This window comes from Alosa sapidissima, chromosome 23, assembly GCF_018492685.1.
Source record: "Alosa sapidissima isolate fAloSap1 chromosome 23, fAloSap1.pri, whole genome shotgun sequence".
Taxonomy (NCBI): Eukaryota; Metazoa; Chordata; class Actinopteri; order Clupeiformes; family Clupeidae; genus Alosa; species Alosa sapidissima.
In genome coordinates this window covers 26,719,920-26,742,382 of record NC_055979.1, presented here as the reverse complement: position 1 = coordinate 26,742,382, position 22,463 = coordinate 26,719,920, and the positions used below count along the sequence as shown (strand labels likewise).

The 22,463-nt window shown below is 41.4% G+C and overlaps 2 protein-coding genes across 3 annotated transcripts in view; both read left to right on the top strand.

Annotated features, from left to right (window-relative positions):
* The window catches only part of rasa3 (RAS p21 protein activator 3), a 46,087-nt gene extending 40,317 nt beyond the window's left edge, over positions 1-5,770 (top strand). For both annotated transcript variants that reach the window (XM_042081527.1, XM_042081526.1), the window contains 2 exons: positions 24-207; positions 3,641-5,770. In XM_042081527.1, coding sequence (XP_041937461.1) covers positions 24-207; positions 3,641-3,716 — 260 coding nt within the window. In that variant the 3' untranslated portion in view covers positions 3,717-5,770. The remainder of the gene's footprint in view (positions 1-23; positions 208-3,640) is intronic.
* Positions 5,771-6,939: 1,169 nt separating this feature from the next.
* pros1 (protein S) overlaps positions 6,940-22,463 on the top strand; it is a 25,410-nt gene continuing 9,886 nt past the window's right edge. The window contains exons 1-8 of the mRNA XM_042079914.1: positions 6,940-7,400; positions 8,453-8,610; positions 10,031-10,055; positions 11,706-11,789; positions 12,160-12,282; positions 16,035-16,166; positions 19,712-19,840; positions 20,786-21,026. Coding sequence (XP_041935848.1) covers positions 7,322-7,400; positions 8,453-8,610; positions 10,031-10,055; positions 11,706-11,789; positions 12,160-12,282; positions 16,035-16,166; positions 19,712-19,840; positions 20,786-21,026 — 971 coding nt within the window. The 5' untranslated portion in view covers positions 6,940-7,321. The remainder of the gene's footprint in view (positions 7,401-8,452; positions 8,611-10,030; positions 10,056-11,705; positions 11,790-12,159; positions 12,283-16,034; positions 16,167-19,711; positions 19,841-20,785; positions 21,027-22,463) is intronic.

Below are 22,463 nucleotides of genomic sequence, written 5' to 3'. Positions count from 1 at the left end.
ACATTAATGCCTCCTGTCTATAGAGGCTTGTGGGAGCAAGTCGGTGTATGACGGACCAGAACTCGAGGAGTACTCCAGCTTTGTTATCGACGACCCCCAGGAGACCTACAAGACCCTGAAGCTGATCGTTTCTGCGGTCCAGACCTTGGAGCACCAGCATGCACAGTACAAGAGAGACAAGTTCAGGAAGACCAAATATGGAAGCCAGTGAGTGCCTTCACTAGTTCCGAGTTAACTGTGATCTGATCACATGAATGGGATGTTCCCGGTAGGAATGCAAACTGATGGAATTATGTCTCAGGAAAACTCTGTTCAAAACTGCCTTCCGAATGTCCATGCACCCATTCAGCCAATCTTTTAAGTCCTCCACCCTGTGGGTGAATCAGACGTTAAAAACAACAGGGAGATTTCGGACACGACGTTCAGCAAACAGTTATTGTATGCACATCCCACCTTCTGGCAGGTGCAGGACAAAAGAAAACTTACTCAATTGAAAAAATATAATGTCCGCAACACTGCTTTTGACTCCCATATATGTAATGCACAACAGGCAACGTTTCGACCCTGCTGGGTCTTCTTCAAGCAAAGAAAATAAATAAAAATTTGGACACTACATTCCAAATATTCCTTGTCAACATCAACAAACTAACGCTAACGGAACTGCTTACCTACGGTAAAAGTTAATAAAATGCAGTTAAAAGATATAGTGATAAGTGATACATAGCTAAAATGCAGTCTGTATTTTCCATGATTTTCACAGATTTAATGTGACCTTTGGCTTTGTTTAATCACACATTCAGAGTGTTTTATTCATTAAGGTAGCCTGTAGATCGTACAATAGAAAGTAATATTAGACAGACTCTCTGCCATCGTTTGGGCAAGTCCTACACCATGTTGCCGGACAAGCAGCAGTTTATGTGCCATTACAATGAGCAATTTAAAAAGAAAGTAACGGCACACTGGTCTCTTAATGCATTATTTATTAATGACCGATTTTTATCAAGGCTCAATGAGTAAGTGACATGCACTGGTTTTAAACAGTCCAAGGTAGAGGCACCATGGGTAGATTACCAGGTGCAGGATTTTTCAGTCACAATGAGCAAAATATAGGAGTGTGCGGCTACCGAAGGGCCCTGTCTTCCATGGTGTGGAGCTTGGGCCTGGTGGTCCCTTGGGTGTTGCCATTTAGTAAAGGTGTATCCGTGTCGGGGGTATTTGCTACAGCTGCTATGCCATTTTTTAGTTAGCATCTAATTAGCATCGCGATCGCGAACGTCTGACTGCATGGGTAGGTCCTGTAAGAAGTGGAGACACAACAGCTGTAAGGGTTGAATAGTGGGGCGGGGCGGGGCGTTCCTGTACCTGTACCTGAGAATTCCGGTGATTTTTCACTTCTCTGTTCTCGAGGTCACCGAATACTGTCGGTACGAATTTTGTTTTAAAACAATCAGTTCTACCTAGCTTGAGTTGCTGCAGCCAACAGCTAGAGCTACAGTGCTACACTGTGGGGCATCTTCATGAGCCCCTATGTTCATGCTCCCAGAGTGTAGCACTGTAGCTGGTTGACCTGAGGCAATGGGTATTGGGGTGTCGATGAGGAGGTCAGAAGGAGAGCAAGGGTTTCATAGCTACTAGCTAGGTTAGCGCTTCGTAGGTGATGAGAAGTATTTTGAAATCAGTCCTGAGTTTGACTAGAGGTTATGAAGGACTGCGGTGATGTGGTCTCGGCTGTGGGTGAAGATAAGCAAATGGACAGTGGAGTTCTGGACATATAGGAGTTTATTTGTGGGCGGTGGTAGCGTAGTGGTTAAGGAGCTGGGCTAGCATGTAGTAGCCTGAAAACTTAACCCCAAGTTGTTCCGGGGACAATGGCCCTTGTAATATAACTGACATAATAAGTTGCTTTAGATAGAAGCCTCTGCTAAATGAATACATGTAAATGTTATTAGTGGTTTTGTTAATAAATTATTGGTAAACTATTAAGAATGCTTTTGCATTAGTTGAGTCTGGAGGTGATGAGGGCATGGATGAGTGTTTTAGCTGCGCCGATGAACTTGTAGGGTCAGAGGTGGGCAATGTTTTAGAGGCAGAAGAGGGCATTTTTGTGATGTGGTTGAAATAGGGTAGGAAGGAGAAGGCGGGGTCAAAGAGGATTCAAAGGTTTGAAACGTGGGTGGTTTTGTAGCTGACGATAGGCTTCTTGAATACGTTTATCATAATGCCACCCCACTAAAGCTCTGCCTGCTCTTTTTATGATAATGTCTTCATTCCTAGTTTGTTGGCTTTTACAAAGACTATTTGATAGCCACCCCCACCTTGGGGCAGCCGTGGGCTACTGGTTAGCACTTCGGACTTGTAACCGGAGGGTTGCCGGTTCGAACCCCGACCAGGAGGCACGCCTGAAGTTGAGCAAGGCACCTAACCCCTCACTGCTCCCCGAGCGCCGCCGTTGTTGCAGGCAGCTCACTGCGCCGGGATTAGTGTGTGCTTCACCTCACTGTGTGCTGAGTGTGTTTCACTAATTTACGGATTGGGATAAACGCAGAAACCAAATTTCCCTCACAGGATCAAAAGAGTATATATACTATACTATACTATACCTCCTCATAAGCACCATCTGACTCCTTAATGCACAGCCTTACATGAGTTTCAGTGGAATGGTAGCATAACTTCTGTATACTATGTTATGCTATTCTACCATTGTAGCACAACTTCTACCGTGATTCCATGTGTTATATTTGTGTATGTAATATTATATATATATATATATATATAATATTACATACACATATACTGTATATGTGTGTGTGTGTGTGTGTAATATTTATGTAGTATATCTCAAATGGTTAACTGATTATTTGACTATCCATGTACACCCCTACTATAAAACAAAGAATGTCTGTATGTGCTTCTGTCTTCTGTCTTCTCTCTCTAACTACCTTCACACGTTTGCTAAGGACACAAGTAAGAGCAGTGTTGAATTTGTTTGGATGTAAAAAGCAAAAGAAATCGTAAAACATATCTGACCTCAACAATATGATGACCCTCTCTGGATGTGGTGTGCCTGCTGACAGGAAAACATTTAGCTGATCTTGACCTCAACAATATGTGTCTTGGAGTGCTCCGAGCATAGCCCTAGCACATTGACACCATTTGTAAATTCGGAATGCTGTTGGAATTGTTGTTTGTTTATTCAGAGTGTCACGCTCTCAGAACATTTTCAGCGTAGCCAACTCTGGCCCATTACAGCCAAGAGGCAGACCAAAAGAGTGTGATGTCAATTTAGCTGGAAAAAGTAACAAAAACAAGGAAAAAGTGACACACATTTTTGGAAAAGTTCGGCAGTTGCAGACTTGTAAACAGATTACATACTGTTCAATGATGAGTCATTCAACAATGACCCGATTTAGAAACTGGTAGGACTGGGATAGTTCACTGTTATACTTATATATTAAATAGTTATAATTCCAAAACAATATGCAGTATTTCCAAGCTTTTCTTGTGTCCCATTCTATACGTTTTTTTTTAGTAATTGCCTTTTAGGAATTGAATGTTATATAGTATCTAACATTCAGGTCTCTACTCAAATCTTCCTGCTCGCTGATGTCATTGTTTTTGACGTGGTTGTTTTCTTTTGCAGGGAGCATCCAATTGGTGACAAGGGTTTCCAGTGCTACATCCGGCAGCAGTCCGAAAGCTCCACCTACTCAATCTGACCCCATTGGTGTTGAGTAGCGCATCATTTCCTGTAGCTACATGGACTGAAATCATTATCTGTGACAAACTAAGAGAGCGGAAAAACAAAGAACTCAATGATGTGTTAGCTCATACTACAAAACGAATCAAGGTCAAATGTGTCAAACCCCACGCACTTTAAAAAGTTTCATGACTTCAGAAAATAGAGCAAGGTCAATCTCTCTTTTTTATTGTATGTAATAATCAGTGTGCTGTGCCATTTGGTTCACCATTTTCATAGCATTGCCAGTACTTTGGTTAAAGACACTTTCAGAATTTGAAAGCATTCTTGTGAACCTTCTGGGCTGCGTTTCCCAAAACCTTCTTGATGCTACGTCATTCGTAAGCTATAGTTTAAACTGGACCTGAACGTTTCAAGGTGTTTTTTTTTTTAAATATTCCTTGTTAAGTATATCTTCAGTAAGAGATACTTAAGTAAGGTCGGTCTGGACCACACTTAGCTTTACCTCAAGATGAATTTCTAATAAAACAAACCTTTTACAGCCTAAAAAAGTTGTGAAGGAGTCTGGGAATATGCACTGTACTGTACTACAAGGCCAAGATATGTGTAGCATTGCCTTTTGTGCATTATGAAACAAAAACAAAAATACATTTATATAAATACTGTAAGTTAGTTGTTAATGTGTAATCCGTCGCTAATACAAATAATTTGTAGAATTTAAGTACCATCTGATCTACAGCCGTTCTTAGGTGGGGACTTTTTAAAATGTTGACTTATTTTTTTAAATTTTGACTATGCATAGTATTTTTCTTGCTGATGCTCTTTCCAATAATGATTATTTGTGCTCCATTCTGAGATAACCTACTCGTTCTACGCATGCTCAAACCTATGTGAAGGACAGCAATCTTTTCTAGAATCATGGATTCAGCCCCTTAAAGTATGCTTAAGATGGTATCTCTTTGAAAGAACTATTAAGAGATAGAGATAGGAAACAAAGAAGTAAACAGCGTATGTTTCTGGTTTCAGGTCTTTGTGAAATGCTAAAAGACATGGTTGTGGGAAACGCAGCTGTGATTAATATCTTGGGTCCAAAACATTGAGCCTAAAATGAGCTGTGTTCATTTGCTCAGGTGGACTTTCTATTCTGTTGTACATGTTTGTGTGCAGTGGCCAAAGTCAAGCCATACCATCTTATGCCATTTTTATGACACAAACCTGTGAATTGATAGATGGCTTAAAAAGATGGCTCTTCATGGATATGAATAGCTCAGGCAATTATTTTTCTACAACCAGCTTCCTGGGGTTAAATGTGTTTTGTTTTTTCTAATTCCTGTACTCATTTTGTTCTTGTGTGCAATCATGTTTTAAGCAATGCATTTTCTTATCTTTGTGTATGGGAAGTTGTTACGTATTTCTAATGATAAAATGAAGCATGTGTATGAGTGTGTGTGTGTGTGTGTGTGTGTGTGTGTGTGAACACCTTGTTATATACAGTATATTGGCAGTCAGGATTTTTCAGTGTTAAGGGATGATGAGTGAAAGTTCTTTGTGGCATCAATATCAATAACATTTTTAAACTTCCCATGTTATTTTTCTTACAATTCAAGAAACCTCTTTGTAAAGTTTTGTTTTAACCTTTTTAAATTTGGTTTGAGTGAATATGACACCTTAATATCCTTCTGAAATCCCTGACTTTAAAATACATACTGTAGGAAAAGGCTAAATTCCCTTGTGCCCATGAAGTAATGCCACAGTATTTATTTTTATAAAATGTTTTTCTTTTTTTATGAAATTGTATGAATATGCCAATTGTCTTGAGATGCACAGTGATTTGTTTGTTTGTTTGTTTGTGCATGTGGTTGTGTATCAGTCTAAATTGACAAAAAATAACATTGTTATCGATAGCCTACCTTTAAATGGGAGGCTTTTTCCAAACACAACTTATCAACAGAAACTATTGTATTTTGTATAACTTTATTAAGAGCATTAAAATGTTATGTAATATGTACAGGAACAAAAATTGAAGTCAAAATGGGTGTAATTTTGTCTGAATGAAGGAACTTGTGTTATCAACTCTGGTCCTGTGTGGTCATTTCTGCTGAAACTTTTATTCACTGCAGTCTTCACATTTATTTAACTTTTTCCTGGTGCAATGGCTGTGTTTGGTCAATATATATATAGAAAAAGATTAACCACACTACAAAAATGGTATACTTTCTGTTTGATTAGCAGAGGTTGGAAACCCTGCTACCACAAATTTGTGGTAGGACTTTTACTTTCTGAAGTGAGGTTTCCCCTCATTGTTTGTTAGCAGGGTACCAGACTTTTTGGCCCACTGTCCATTGACTCCCTTTTAGCGATAGCCTAGCTATAGGATAACTGTCTAACCCACTTCTAATGAATTATGCTAAGAAACATTAAAACAATAATGGGTGACATGGGCCTACTTAATGTCAAATACTCTCTCTCTCTTGCTCTCTCTCGCTCACACACACACAGACCTAGAACAGAAGAAATATGTGCCTATGTTTACTTTATACAAAAAATGTGTATATTACTTTATTACAAAATTAAGCAGGACAGCAAGTAGACTATGCCATACAGTAACTATGTTGTAGTGCAAATTATAAAGTTTTCCAGCTGAGTAATCATCAGATTTCAGATAAGTATTTTCCCCCACTTAAACTAAATGACATCTCTGTAGCCCTAAAATCAGGCTAACTTACAAACACATTTGGCAACAGCTTAGGGTAGATTGCAACATAGTTGGTAAAAGCATACATTTTGTGACATTCCCCAGAACTCAGAGTACAAACTACAAAGGACAGTAGTTTGCCAGGGAGGGAATGACAATTGGTAGTGCTGAGTGTGTTTTTTTTCTTGACCATGCCACCAAAACAACTTTAATGGTGCTACCAAAATTCATGCAACAAATAATTAATTTACTGCATTAACCGACGCAGAGTAGTTAGGCACATGTTAGAAAGGTTAAAGGCTAATAGTGAGAACTGACAGGAATATAACCAAATATGGGTCCTCTGATGAGGTGAACTGCACACTTACACTTCCCGGGAGGCCCCCCGCACATTTCTTTTCATCTTCAATTAGTGTCAACAAACGTGAACAACAAAACACATTCAGAATGGTGATGACGTTGGCTATAGCCTAATTCCTGCACCACAGTAGGCCATTCTGCAAGGCATGGGGACGTTTCACTTGTGATTCACATCAATTGGGATTCGGATTTGTGATTCATGAGTTCTTTGTAAATGACAGACAACGTTCAAACAATGGGGTTGATGGAGCATTTCCCAACTGCATCCCTGTGTTTCCCTGAAATGTTGTTGTTATGATTATTAGTTAATAACTTCCAGTTCAAATACTTTCGAATTAGAGTCGTCGCATAGCCTATGTGTTAACTGCGTGATGCAGTTCGGTTAGTGTGTGCGTGTAAGCGCTCCCTTTGTTGACTTGCTCTGGCTTGCTGCGTTCCCTGGCGCTCCCCCTACTCCATTCGCCCAAACGAAGAAATTTTCCGGAGGAATAAACTTTTATAACAAAGCTGAGCCTAGCAGCCCGAGAGGCAGCAGCCCCAAGACCTACTTCAACTTGAACGACTTGAGTATGTGGAGGAAAAAAACAGCCCTAGGGGAGTCTGCAGCATGCCTCGTACTTCTCGCAGTACTCTGCGATGCCCATCGATGTAAGTATTGCTAGAGCTCACATCCCGACCTTTTGTCCAAACTGAGTCGGGGAAGTCCGTCCGTAGTTTTAGACTCCAAAGCCCTGATTTATTTGCCATCGTAGCCTACATGTGGGCATATATGAATAGTCTACTGAAATAATATGATACATATGAACTACGTCCTGTGCTTTGTTGCGCAAAACGTCGAAATGCGTTTCTTCATTGCGTGTTAAATAAGCGAGGTATTTGTATTTACCTTTTGAAATTGCGGAAATATAACCCAAACAAATTCAGACGTGAATAACAGTGTCCTAAGTAACTTTGTTATTTACACTGATGTAGTGTCCGGTTGTATATGAGGTCTGGCGAGAGAATTGCAATGTCTATAGTTATGTGCTCGCTTTAAATAGCCTTGAGCCAACACGTGGGGACGTTAATCCTTGCGTAAAAACAACTGGCTCTCACAGTGGATGCGTATAATCGGGTTAAATCGAGATACTCAGGTGATAAAATGAGACTCCATAACGGTACAAAGTGAGATCATCTGGGGTTGGTTTTGGTTCGACCTAGCCAGTCAGGTTCCAGTCACGAGCTGACCACATGCATTCTGTCATAACCGGGTTAAACTTGTAGTCCATTCTGTTATTTTAATCTAGGGCTAATCGAGGTAAAAAAAAAATCAGTGACAAAAAGTGCAATAGCTGATTGCTCTGAACACAGTGGATGTTGGCTATGGCTACCAAACATAAAAATGGAATCGGCTACAAACGTGAATATAGACCGGGTTTGTTTGCCAATATTTTTAGCCCACAGCCTACTACTTGTGCAACAGCTATTGACCCTCAGTTCTGGCACTTTCACTCACTGCACTCTTTCACTTTCTAGCGCTCTCTCTCTCTCTCGCACGCACACTCACACACACACACACACACCCTCACCCTGCCACAGTGTACAGTGTACTGAATATATGATAGACCACGTGTAGGGGCATATCTATGCAGGTTGTTCTTATTGCATTATCTTGCTCATATAAGTCTGTCGTTTTTTAATGTGAATATATGACTTTCTAGTCTTGACACAGAGTAAAGCTTCCCAGTTTCTGCTGCGTCACCGACGGGCGAACACCCTCTTTGAGGAGAGCAAGAAGGGTAACCTGGAGAGGGAGTGCATCGAGGAGCTTTGCAACAAAGAGGAAGCAAGAGAAATTTTTGAGAACTACCCTGAAACCGTGAGTCACCTTCTTATGTGTTGTGGGGAAACTCACCCAATTACTGTAACTATCTGTACTATATAATTATCTTATACTGTAATTATCTGTAACCATCTTTTTTCATGTTTTATGCTTGATATTCCTGCCAGTATTAATTTGATCCATGGGAGAACTGGTGTGTTTCATTTGCAGGATCAGAAAAGAAAATTGCCTGAGAATTATAAAATTAAAAGTACTTCAGTATTTTGTCAATTTTGGTCTTAAAGGAACCGTATGTAAAAAATGTATTTCAATTAATCATAAAATTGCCCTGATATGTCACTAGACATTAAGAAATCATGTTAATTTCAAATACTTATATCACTGACAACAGTAGTCTGGCCAGGATATTGTCATTTAAAAAGTGAAGTTGCAGCCCTCAACTGATGTTGATGTTGTCATGTTGTGTATTTACCTAATGCGCCACCCTCCACCTATCTACTAATCACAAAGTCAGTCGATTGCCAACTCTGCCAGTCAGAGGGGAGGGGAAGGGGATACACCGCTCTACAGTAATTTGAAAGTGATTGTAGTACCAGTTTTGGCCACAATCTTACATATGGTTCCTTTAAATCCCAGCTATATGCTAGCTATAACTATATAGCTATAACTATAAAAACTCAACATCTAAAGCAAAACCGCATTATATGAATCAAAACATCTGTATCAAAACATCAGTCTCTCTACAGGCATTGGTGAACCCAATCTAAGTTAGTGCTAAGTCTAAGTGTGCCCAATCTAACTCAGTTAGTACAAGTGTGCCCAATCTAACTCAGTTACTGCAAGTGAGCTAAAGGCCCATTTCACCTGGGCCCTTCCATTGCTGCACACACAGTCAGGCAGTGTATATAAGTAAAATAAAAATAAAAAAAACTTTTACACGTGTTGTTTGGGCCACATTGTCAGGCTATGGTTACTAGGGACTACCTTGCTTTGTTTGTTCCATTTCAGCCCACGCCTCTGCACAGTTATCTGGAAGTGTGCAGTGTGGTTGTTAAGTTTAGAACTCTTTAAATTCCATGGCAAACACAAGGCCGTGATACAAGGTTAAAATGGAAAAGCATTACACAATGACAGTGGGACACTGGAGAAGTAGCAAAAAAAGCTTCTGCTTCCTCATCATCTCTTCTCACCAAACTTGACCTTTGACACAATGTATCACCAAAGTATTTTTTTTTCCAGAGATGGCCATTTCAGATAAAGCACACATTGGTCTAAATTGGTCATCTCACAGGACAGTTATCATGCTCTGCTGTTCTGTGCATTGGTTGATGTGACCAGATTTTCCACACAGTCATGGAAAAACAAGTTACTAGTGACCCTAAATGGCAAATGATGAAGTTCAAAATAAAACTGAGTATTTTTTCTTCTAACTTTTTTTCTTGTTTGTTTTTTGTAGGAGTACTTCTATCCAAAGTATATTGGTAAGTCTACCATTTTCCTCTGTCATTTTTAGTTTTAACTGTAACTCTTTGCTATTTTGGTATCAGACCACTGATGGCTGACTTTAAGAGATTCTTGAATATAGAGAGTGTTACTGCGGTAGCATTTGGTCGGTCATTCCACTATTATCAAATGAGAATAGGCTGGATTACCATGTGTGTAGTGATAGACAACATCCCTTTGAGGAACACAGCATCTCATGAGTAGCATAAGCTTTTATGGCAGCGTTCAAGTAAACAGGTGCAGACCCAGAAGTCACTTGTAGGTAACCATGAGTCTAGTGAGTTGGATTATATACAGTATGGATGGCTATGATTAGCCAGTGGAGTACAATGAGCTGTAGGCTAACAGGTGCCCTTTTGGGTTGATTGAAAACCAAACAGGCTACCGCCATCTGTAAGGGTAAGGGTTTAACTGCACAAGCCGGTAGGTCCGCTAGAGGGGCCTAACAGTAGTCAAAGTGAGCGATAACCATGACCTGTACCAGGAGTTGCCTTGCTCAAGGGCACCTCATCCGTGGATGTGGGAGAGTGTTGTTTAATCACTCATCACTCCTCCCACACATATTTTTCCTACTAGTTACAAGTCTGATTCCCTAACCAGTAGACCAACGGATGCCCCACGTAATTGTTTTAATTATACTATTAAACACCATTATTCCATCCGTGCCATGTATGAAACTACTCAGTCGTGGGGCCCAATGAATCAGAATCAGCTTTAATCCAGAAGAAGAATGAATAAAAGAAATGGATTCCTATGTATAACCAGAGACTTTCTAATGAGGAGACACAGCACTCAAAAAATCCTCCATAGAAATGCATGGGGCTAGTTTGTAACGCCAATATGGCCGTTGTCTACACATATCCCGCCTCTTCCTCGGCAAAACGTTGACATGTGAATACATTGAGCCAATCATGTGGTGTGATGTGAATACATTGAGCCAATCATATGGTGTGTTGTGAAGACATCGTGCCAATCATGTGTTGTGAACTCGCCGCTAGAGCAAGATTGGTGTCGTGAAAGCCTTGCGCACGCGCATTTCTGCCGAATAGGATGCCCGATGAGTGCCCAAAAAGCATTGCAATATGGCCGCCGAGTGGAGGGACTTGCCTAAAAGGACTTTGGTATAACTCATCCCTTGTATTAACGTCACAGCTGAAGAAATGTTGCAAAATCAATGGGTAAACCTCGCTTAGAGGGAAAATTGTGATACAAGCACACTATGTTGCAAAACCAATACTTTACTTTTTTCCTTGCCACAAGACAGGACACAGACATTGGATTGTGTACAACACCTTGAGACAGTATCAATTTTGCTTTCACATCTATTCATTTAGCATATTCGTTTATCCAAAGCGACCACTTACATATGTCAATTATATTACAAGGGCCATTGTCCCCGGAGCAACATGGGGTTAAGTGCCTTGCTCAAGGCCACAATGGTGGAAGCTGGGAATTGAACCCACAACTTTTCTGGCTACGGCATGCTAGCCCAGCTTCTTAACCACTAGGCTACCACCACCCAACATTAGACAGCTTCCTTGTTGTTACAAAATAACATGTTTTATTCGAGCTCTGTAGCTTTCAATCATTAAGTGGCGTCACTAATTATGTCAGACTCTACATTACAGTGTGTCTCGGATCGCACCGTGTGGGAATCAACACGCAGGACTTCAACCCCAGCGTCCCACAAGATCTTCGGACTTGTGTAAAAGGTGCGTCTCCATAGTGATTGGGTGTGTGTAGATTTGAAGTGTTTTTTGTCTGTGCTGCTCAAGGACACATAAGGTGAGGCTTTAGTTAGGGCTCAAAGACACATAACATTAGACTTTAGTTAGGGCTCGAGGACACATAATGTGAGACTTAAGTTAGGGCTCAAAGACACATAACGTGAGGCTTTAGTTAGGGCTACACAATTCATAGATTTTTATTAGAAATCGGAATTTGAACTAAAAATGCAATCAGATATTTTCCCCAAATGGTGCAGTCCTATTTGTAGTGTACATATTTGGTGTGTACATTTGAACTTATATTTTATGTATGCATGGTTGTGTCTGTGTGGAATGTGTGCTTGTCTTTCTGCAGAGATTAGTGACCAGTGCTTGCCGATGCCATGTTATCACGATGGTACAGAGCGTTGTGTCGATGGCCAGGGCGCCTTCACATGTGTGTGTAAACCTGGTTGGAAGGGCCCTCGCTGTGAGGATGGTGAGTATATTTGAAAATAAGATACTCATCTGTTCATAAAATGTATGTTCATTAGTTATTTACCTTACCTTACCTAGCTATCCTACTACACTGTGAAGATTAGTGCACTTAACGTATCTCAGTCAGGTCATGTTATTGCTGTCACCGAATTATGTGAACTTGTCGTCTGCAGTCTTATAGACACTACACATTGACGTAACTCAGTTAATGTGTAATAAAAATAAAGATGACTTGACTGGTGTATTTAACTTCCTGGGCCCTGATTTGCTTTCCTTCTGGGACCATGTCTACATGTGATATCTTGATCATACTAGATGTGTACAGTGCCACTGCCCAAGTCCAACTGAACCGTGCCCTAGTCCACCTCTTCAAGAAGGCCAAAAGACGTATAAGTGCACTGTGCCTGGGTACGGTGTGAAACGATCACACTAGTCAAACAAAGTGGACTTTAGGGGTCGAGCATACTCAGGCATGGTACGGTTGGTATAGTGTGAGTACGCCCTTAGTGTGGAAAGGCAGGTGAGGTGATGAGCTAGGGCTTAACCTTCTAGGCTCTCAACCTTCTAAGGCATACCAAAGGTCAAACCAAAATGCCAAGGCACACCAACTCTCACTTTGATGTATTACACACATAATATAAGTATACAATATAGGCTATAACAGGGGTGTTCATTTTATACAATATAGGCTATAAATAATAATAATAATAATAATTATTATTATAATAATACATTTGATTTAAAACACCTTTCAGGACACCCAAGGTCGCTTCACAGAAAACAAATAGAAGAAAAAATATTAAAAAAAGAGAAACATTATCAAAAATATATAGTCCATTTAGCCATATCATAGTCCATAGGCTAGTCTGAAGAGATTTTTCTGAAGAGAGGTTTTCAGTTCCTTTTTAAACTGGGCAGTGGATTCACACTGCCTGATGTCATTTGGAAGTGAGTTCCATAGCTTTAGGGCTGTGTGGGAGAACGCTCTCTCTCCCATGGTGCTGAGGTTCATCTTGGCCACCTTGAGCAGACCAGCTGATGAGGATCGCAGCGAGCGTGATGGGGTGTAGCTCTCCAGGAGGTCGGTGATATAGTTGGGAGCAAGGTTATGCAGGGCCTTACTGTATATGTCAACAGTAGGATCTTAAACTGGACTCTCTGGGTAACTGGTAACCAGTGTAGATGCAACTGTACAGGTGTTATATGGCTTGTGGACTTTGTGCCTGTTACTATCCTGGCTGCAGAGTTCTGAAATATTTGGAGGCGGTGGAGTGATTTATGTGGAATGCCAGAGAAGATGGAGTTGCAGTAATCAATGCGGGATGTAACATAGGCGTTTACAAGTACTTCTGCACTCTGCTGACTGAGGGAGGGCCGCAGTCTTGCGATGTTGCGCAGATGGAAAAAGGCGCTGCGAGACACACTGTTAATATGGGCAGTGAATGTCTAGTATAACACCAAGACTCTTCACCTTGGTGGAGCAGGCAATGTTGGAGCCATCTACAGATAGGGAGAGTCTGTTTTCCATTTTTGCCAGCGTTGTTTTTGAGCCAACAACAAATATTCAAACTTCTTACTGTTCAGTTGTAGTTGTTAGTCATCCACAGATTGATATCGTGCAGACAGGCAGTCATCGCAGCAGGAGGAAGGAAGGCAGTCGGTTTGGTAGACATATAAAGCTGGGTGTCATCAGCATAGCAGTGAGACCATGTTGCCTCAGGATATTTCCCAGTGGGAGGAGGTAGATGATGAAGAGCAGGGGCCCCAGAACAGACCCCTGTGGCACTCCCTTCGTGACAGCAGCACTCTCCGACTTGTGGTCCAAAATCTGGACAAGCTGTGTCCTGCCAGAGAGGTAGGAGGTGACCCACTGATGAACACTGCCCTGCACTCCAATGCTGGTAAGATGCCCCAGAAGCAGCTGATGGGATATGGTGTCAAAAGCTGCACTCAGGTCAAGGAGGATTAGGATGGAAATGAGCCCAGCATCAGCTGTGCAGAGGAGGTCATTTGTTACCTTCACCAAGGCAGTCTCTGTGCTGTGCTTCGGTCGAAATCCAGACTGAAATGGCTCGAAGAGATCATTGTCCTTCAAATGATCCTGGAGTTGAGATGCCACCACCCTCTCCATCATTTTTGAAATGAATGGTAAATTGGAGATGGGTCGGTAGTTGTTGAGGTCATCATGGTTCAGCCCAGGTTTTTCAGGGTTGGTCTGACAATAGCAGTCTTCGATGAAGGAGAGATTTGACCAGTGATGAGCGAGGTGTTAATTATTGATGTTATCATTGGGATGATGGATGGTAGGCACACCTTGACCAGGCTTGTCAGAACAGGGTCCAACTGACAGGTGGAGGAGTTGCACTTGGTGATGAGACCAGTGATGTAACTTTCAGCAGGGAGAGTGAATTCACTAAGTGCACTTATTGTAGGTGAGCCCAACTCAATCAAAGAGCATGGTTGTTTCAGCTTAGTAATTTAACACTCCAATTGCTGATGGATTGCCTTAATTTTTGTGTGAAAAAAGTTCAAGAAGGCTGAGCAGCGTTCAACAGATGCATTCTTATAGATGGTACTATCAGGTGGTTTGAGGAGGCCATTCACAGTGGAAAAGAGAGCCCTGGTGTTTCCTTCTCCCTCATTGATGATCCTTGCATAGTATGAGCTGGTTAGGTGCCTTGCTCAAGGGCACCTCAGCCGTGCCTACTGGTCGGGGTTCGAACCGGTAACCCTCCGGTTACAAGTCCGAAGCGCTAACCAGTAGGCCACAGCTGCCCCATGGCTAATCCAGAGTTCCCAGCGGGATGCAGTTTGTTTGTTTGTTTAATATTAAGTTAACCTTGCTTGTTGTGAGTCTGTAATAAAGTTGCTGATCAAAGGAGCTTTGTTGGAGATAGATCTGATGTTGTAAATATAACTATATAACTATTAAACTTAGCTAAACTACTATAGTTAAAAATCTAACAAAATGTTCAATGCATTCGTGATAAGCCAGATGGAGCGGCGTTAGACTCGCCAGCGTCCCCGTTACTCTACAACAGGGGTGTTCATTCTTATACAATATAGGCTATAACAGGGGTGTTCATTCTTATGCCCATACAGAGTGTTTATGGACTGAGACCACATCGATGGGCATATCCTCACATGTTGTTGACTAATCTGCTTAACAGATCTAGGCCTATATAATAGTCTATTAGGCTTCTTTATAACGTATAAGTATATATATCTTTTTGATCCCATGAGGGAAATTTGGTCTCTCCAATTATTAGTGAAACACACTCAGCACGCAGTGAACACACAGTGAGGTGAAGCACACACTAATCCCGGTGCAGTGAGCTGCCTACAACAGCCACGCTCGGGGAGCAGTGAGGGGTTACGTGCCTACTGGTCGGGGTTCGAACCGGCAACCCTCAGGTTACAAGTCCTAACCAGTAGGCCACGGCTGCCCCCATTTTATAACAGCCACTTTATTACTATCTAAATCTGTTTTGATTGAAATTGCCCTCTAGCCATTTCATAAGCCTGTACAAACATGCATTGGGTTCCTCAAAATAACACCTCACACCTCACTTTTCCTCACAGCACACCAGTGTGTCTTGGTACTCTGATTGAGAACCACTGAGCTTGGTATATATAGGTCCTTGAAACCAGCACCCCTAATTTTGGGTGAAATTGACAAGCAAGTATATATTTCTTGAATTATTATTCACATATTTTGTTTTAAAAGAAGTGCATTGCTTTATTCATCTCTAGACATCAATGAATGCAGTGATCCAGAGTTCCCAGCGGGATGCAATCAGAAGTGTTATAACTTCCCTGGCAGCTATCGTTGTCTGTGTGAAGTTGGTTATTACGCCAACGACAACAGCGACACAATTTGTAAAGGTGAGTAAGCAGCATATTATTCAGCTCTGGGTATTTGCCATAGCATCTGTACATTTCTGTCTGAATTGTTGTCTGAATTTGTTAGTGTGTTTTTCATGTGGAGGTCACACAGCAGCTTTTTTGGGGAAATTCACTTATTTGCCAGTTAGTTAAGAACAGGGATGTAGTGGAGGCTAAACGCAAGTAAACACAGTTTATCCACTTCTTATTAGAGTTTATCCATCTCTCAAAAGAGTTTATTCACCAACTGCAACGTTTAACATTAAAGATCACACTGTATTATCCACATTCACAATATGTCAACTCATCAACACTCTAGGAACCATTTAATACCACTGATATTGTTATAAACTTTGGACAATAACCTCCACCATCACCAAACATGTTCTGAATGCCTTTTTTAAAAATCCAATACTGCATGGCGTAGTCCACCTCACCGTGATCACAGAACTCATAGTCTACCCACCTCTTATTTTACCACTACATCACTGGCTAAGAAGATACATATCCTACTCTTCTCTGTGCGTGCAATGACCCAACCTGATCTCTTAAGCTTAACTTAGCATAATTCACTGGAAGTGGTTTAGGCCAGTTAGCCTATGGTTAGCCTATAGCTAAAAGATGTGTCCCTTTAAAATCATCATGCCTCTGGCTGAAACTGCACTGTCTCTGCATCCCACAGTACAAGCTTTAGTAGGCCTAAAACGATCAAATCCAGATTCTTGGTTCATACAGTCATAGCCTTTGGATGTGCATTTGTAGCCGATGATAAGTACTTTTACTAGTAATGACACCTACCTGCCTAGCTCTACAGCAGGGGTTCACGAACCCTATTTTGATTCAAAACATTGGCGACACAGGGGGCGCTGTGGTGCAGCAGGCTACCATATACGGGCCCTAGTGCCCACGGGGACCCAGGTTCGAATCCGACCTGCGGTCATTTCCCGATCCCACCCCATCTCTCTCCCACTTGCTTCCTGTCACTCTCCGCTGTCCTGTCCAGATAAAGGCAAAAAGCCCAAAAAATATACTTAAAAAAAAAAAAAAAAAAACATTGGCGACACCACTCATTCACATGTTGCTAGAGAGAGCTGTAACATCCAGACGAAAGTGGTACTTTGATTTCTTCTCGCACCTTCATGTCATGTGCGCTGTCTAACTTAACAGTAATGAAGGATCAGTTACTTAACTTAGGGGGTTAAAAACATAGGGATTTTAATATATTTTTAATTTAACCCATTTACTCCTAAAATGCCTGCTAAAAACACCTATAGAATCCTATGGCATTCTAAACTAAATAACCTTATTTCCTGAGGGTTTTCTGAAAAAATACTAAGAATTGTCAACGTCTACCAAAACATTAATATCTAAGCCTCTGTAGCACCTAGAAACATGAATTAAAAACCATGCTGCGCTACGCAGCAACCAGCGGGAGATTCAATGTAGCACTATGCGGCAACCGGCGGGAGATAGAATGTTGCGTCGTGCAGCATCCGGCGCGTATGGGTTAATTTATGTTTATTTTTATGTACTGTACTGGTCAGTTACCCTGAAAACCCAGTTCTTGCGAAAGCACAATTTGAATTGTCTCTGCGAGACACTCTGGCAATGAATAATGATGCATGTTACTTTTACCCCTTGCATCGCGAGGAACCAATCACATCGGTGTATCTGATATAGGCAGGCCATGATGACAGCGCTGCAACGAATCAGTCAATAAACATTGGTCGTAATGTATCCAATTGGGTGCAGTGAGATTTTCAAATGCATGCTTGGTGCCGCCCCTTGAGTTGGGCCATTTTCATTATTCGTGGCCAGACCCTTAATCTTTCTAGATTACCAGGGTCTGGATTTTCCAGGCTACTGGTCAGTTGTAAGATGCCCAGTATCTCAGCTGACCCCATTTTAATTTCAGGCGGCCCCACATGGGGTCCCGACCCCAAGGTTGGGAAACGATGCTTTATACTATAAAATATGTCAGTCTATCCATGTCATCACTATAAAGTTTATAGTGATGACGTGGATAGACTGACATATTTTAGTAGGATAAACTTGAATTACTGTATTCATCCGTTTCTGTTATATATTTATTATGTTTTACAAATTGACTGCTCTCTCAAAGAAATTTTGACATGGATTGGGAATGACTTTATGGTAGAAAATGCCATTTGTGCCTCTTTCGTATCAGTTGTTGGAAAAATCAGGATTTTTGTTGTCTCTGTCGATCTCTTCAATGACAAAGTTCGAATGGGATGCCTTTCATGTTGTTATTTGAAATTAAACTTCTTTAAATCGGGGAGTTTTTTTTTTTTGTTTTTTTTAAGGGTTCACTTTTGAGAACATAACATGTTGTTTGTCCAAGGAGTGGGTTGAAAGACATGAACATCTGATGGTTATCATAAACTGTTCCCTGTTGGGAGGATTAATACGTGGGATGGTTGGGTTTGTATGTGTACATGTGTGCATGCTTGTGCGTGTACCTTGGCGTGATGCCCAGCTGGTTTCGCTCCCACAAAGAAGAGTAATCTGATCGAGGGTTCAGAGGTGGAACATCTGCAGCTGGAATGCTGTTTGTAGGGCCAAAACAACTCATTTCAAGTTTTTAGTCAGCAGTTGACAAGGAAAACAACAGCACACAAACACAAATGCACCAGACTAAGTGGATCTGAGACATTGGTCCATAGCAGTCAACTCATGAAGTCATGCTATTAATTAGTAGACACATTTTGTGGACATTGTGGTTTACTGGTACCAGGGACTCAAGCTTTTGTTGACTTAGCTGAACTTTGTAGTGTTACGCAACTTTGTTTGAAAAACCTCTCAGTGGCCTGATACTTTCCAGTCATCCACTTTTGCTAGTATAAACAAGCTGTCTTTACCATCCATTAAAAACATTGGTGCACTTATTTACCAATATTCATGTCTTGTTGTGTGCTGTTATATAACAGGTCTGGTCAAACTATTTACCAGTATTCATTTTTGATTGGATAAGAGGACATCCCAGGAAATCCACACTCGGACTGTTCACCCCTAGTAATCACTCCGGTGTGATGTGAATGTTCTATTAATTCAAAATGAGAGAGCAGGGATTTCATAACGTCATATTTGACAGTTATTTAGTGAGACATGGAGTAAATAGAGTAGGGTGAATGTTCGATTTAGCATGTGACATATAGATAAGCAAGAAGGCTATACAAATTATTGTGTGCACAAGCACATATAGTCTAAGACTAAGATTGGAACTATTTTTGGTGGGGTGGAGGAGCAACCAATAAAAGAAACGATTGCATTTTGAAAACAAGTTGATGTCTTCAAATTCCGTTAGTTGGTTGTAGAACTGTTATAAAAGCAATATGGCACTTGTGATCCTGGGGTTGGTAAGCAATATGAAAAAGCAATATGGCACTCGTGATCATTGGTATGTCCTGGCTGTGTCCTCACCATCCCAACTCTCACTCCTGCCGTGTTGCTTAAATGTTAATATTGTCTTGTTGTGTGCAATTGACCCACATCCTTTTGCATCTGTGTGTCTCCTTCCTCTGTAGATATTGATGAATGTATGCTGTATCCTAGCAGCTGTGCGGAGCCTGCCCAGTGCGTGAACACGCCGGGCATGTATGAATGCAGATGTCCCTCTGGCTTTAAGTACAACTTCACTGCTCGAGAGTGCCAGGGTGAGTCAGAAAGAAAACAACATATAGATAACAACACACGCCTCGTCTGCTCTGATGATAGTAATACCCGTGCTTGTTCCAAATCTTGATAAATAGATGACAGATAAAAGCCTAAAGCACGCAAATTCTTTCTAACAAAACAAAAAAAGAGAACAATATGATGTATTTTTCTAGGTAACATAACTGCATCAAAGAAATAGATAGCCAGTCAGCACTGATGTGTCTTGATTAGCTGTATAGATTTGATAGAGAAAGCCAATACATTGCAACCTGCTTGCAGCACAGTCTATGTCTATGACTACACCAGCCGAGTTTAATTTTTGTTTTCAATATTTCTGGTTGGTAATGTACAGTAAAGCCTTCATTTAGTCAACCATTAATGAACCTGATCTAGTATCAGTAACTTCTGTCATGCTACTTGACACTTGAACTTTTAGTGAAAATAAACATTTAAGTAAGTATAAGTATATATACTCTTTTGATCCCGTGAGAGAAATTTGGTCTCTGCATTTAACCCAATCCGTGAATTAGTGAAACACACTCAGCACACAGTGAACACACAGTGAGGTGAAGCACACACTAATCCCGGCGCAGTGAGCTGCCTGCAAACACAGCAGCGCTCGGGGAGCAGTGAGGGGTAAGGTGCCTTGCTCAAGGGCACTTCAGCCGTGCCTACTGGTCGGGGTTCATACCGGCAACCCTCCAGTTACAAGTCCGAAACGCTAACCAGTAGCCCACGGCTGCCCATACATTTAGGAAATGTAAGAAAACATGCAAGCAAGCAGAGGAAAGAAGAAGATGCACAATAATAAGAGAAGATTGAAACACTTAGGGTACCTATGCAGTTTAGCTTCTTGGCCCAATCATCTTTTTTGTGTGTCCACGGACATATGTGTGCATGCATGCCTTTTTAAGTTGTTTGTGTTGATACTTTTGTTGATACAGATGTGGATGAGTGTGAGCAGAGTGTGTGTCAGGGTGAGTGTGTGAACTCGGTGGGCAGCTACTCATGTCTGTGCGATGGCCGTAAGGGTCTTCGTCTGGATTCCGATGGCTGGACTTGTGTGGAGATCCCCGAGTGCGTGCAGCTCCAAGATGACAGACACTCCGAGATGCTTTACCTCGGCGAACAGTTCGCTGGATTGCCCGTCATTTATCTACGCTTCCGACTGCCAGAGAACACCAAGTAAGTGACGACTGGACAAAGTGACCCTGGCATTATAGGAAATACAAATAGCAATGTGGAAAACAGGCCTTTGCTTCAAGGCCATCTCCAGTGTACCATCCTAATTTTGACCTCAAGAATGTTCTTTGTATCGTGCAGACTTTCTTCTGCTACTGTTTTGCAAATGATTGATTACTTTTGGTGGGCTATAATGCACTTACATTTTGGTAAGCTGTGTGTTAGTTATCAAGGCCATGTTCCTTTTTGAACATGTTGTTCTCTGACCAATTTAGCAGATTCTGTCCCAACATCTTCAATGTACAAACTAAATAAAAGAATATTGATATATACTTGAGAATACTTGCTACTCTGGTAGTCTCACCAACATTATAAACCATAACTCTTAAAGAAACAATATACTCCTATCTCTGACAGATTACATGGGCAACTGTGGCCTACTGGTTAGTGCTTCGGACTTGGAACCGGAGGGTTGCTGGTTTGAACCCCGACCAGTAGGCACGGCTGAAGTGCCCTTGAGCAAGGCACCTAACCCCTCACTGTTCCCCGAACGCCGCTGTTGTTGCAGGCAGCTCCCTGCGCTGGGATTAGTGTGCTTTACCTCACTGTGGGCCAGATGTACTAACACTTTTGCGCCCACTTCAGGCGTATTTGTTTCGCAATGTGCGTTTAAAATCATTGCGAGGTATGTACAAACAGGCCGCAATGATGTAAAAGCGCAAACTGCCTGTCGCGGGACTGAAAAGGGCACATTACGTTTGTCATGTCATGCATATGCATTCATGGGAGGATCCAGGGGAAAGTGGGAGTTTAGCGTAAAAAGATGGGAGGGGAAGAGTAAAGAGCGCCTAGTTATGTATTCCGCGGTATGTACAAAGACTGCTCCTGAAAGCGCACGTCTATTCTGCGCCTAAATACTTCCGCCTTGTAAAAGCAAGTGTTAATCCAAATTGCAGTTCAATGCGTCAATAAGAGAACCTTTCAAAGACAACAGAATCGCTATTTAGAGCACCAGTTTTTGTGGTGAAAGTATTTGTACTACCAAAAGCAACCTTAACTTTCGTTGGCCTTTCTAATATCTTACTTTTACTTTCACTTTCACGTACTTCACTTACACTTTCCTACTTGCTAGATTTGACCAATCTTCCATAGCCTACGTGCTGAAAGTAGTTTGAGTAGAACTAGATCTTCATTATCTCCCTGCTTGTTTGTCATCATATCATGGTATTATTTCATGATTGCATGATCGCTAAACGTTTGATTCTTTTTAATGTTGTCATCAGTTAACTTCATTCAACTGTGCTTGTAGGCTATGTAGGCGCTGCCATTCAGTTGTGGACGTTTGTAAATTGCGTTTATGGGCGGAGAAAGGCAGAGAAAGGCGCAGTTTACACTAAGGATTAAACGATTGATAAATACGACGGAAACTTGGGTCTGACA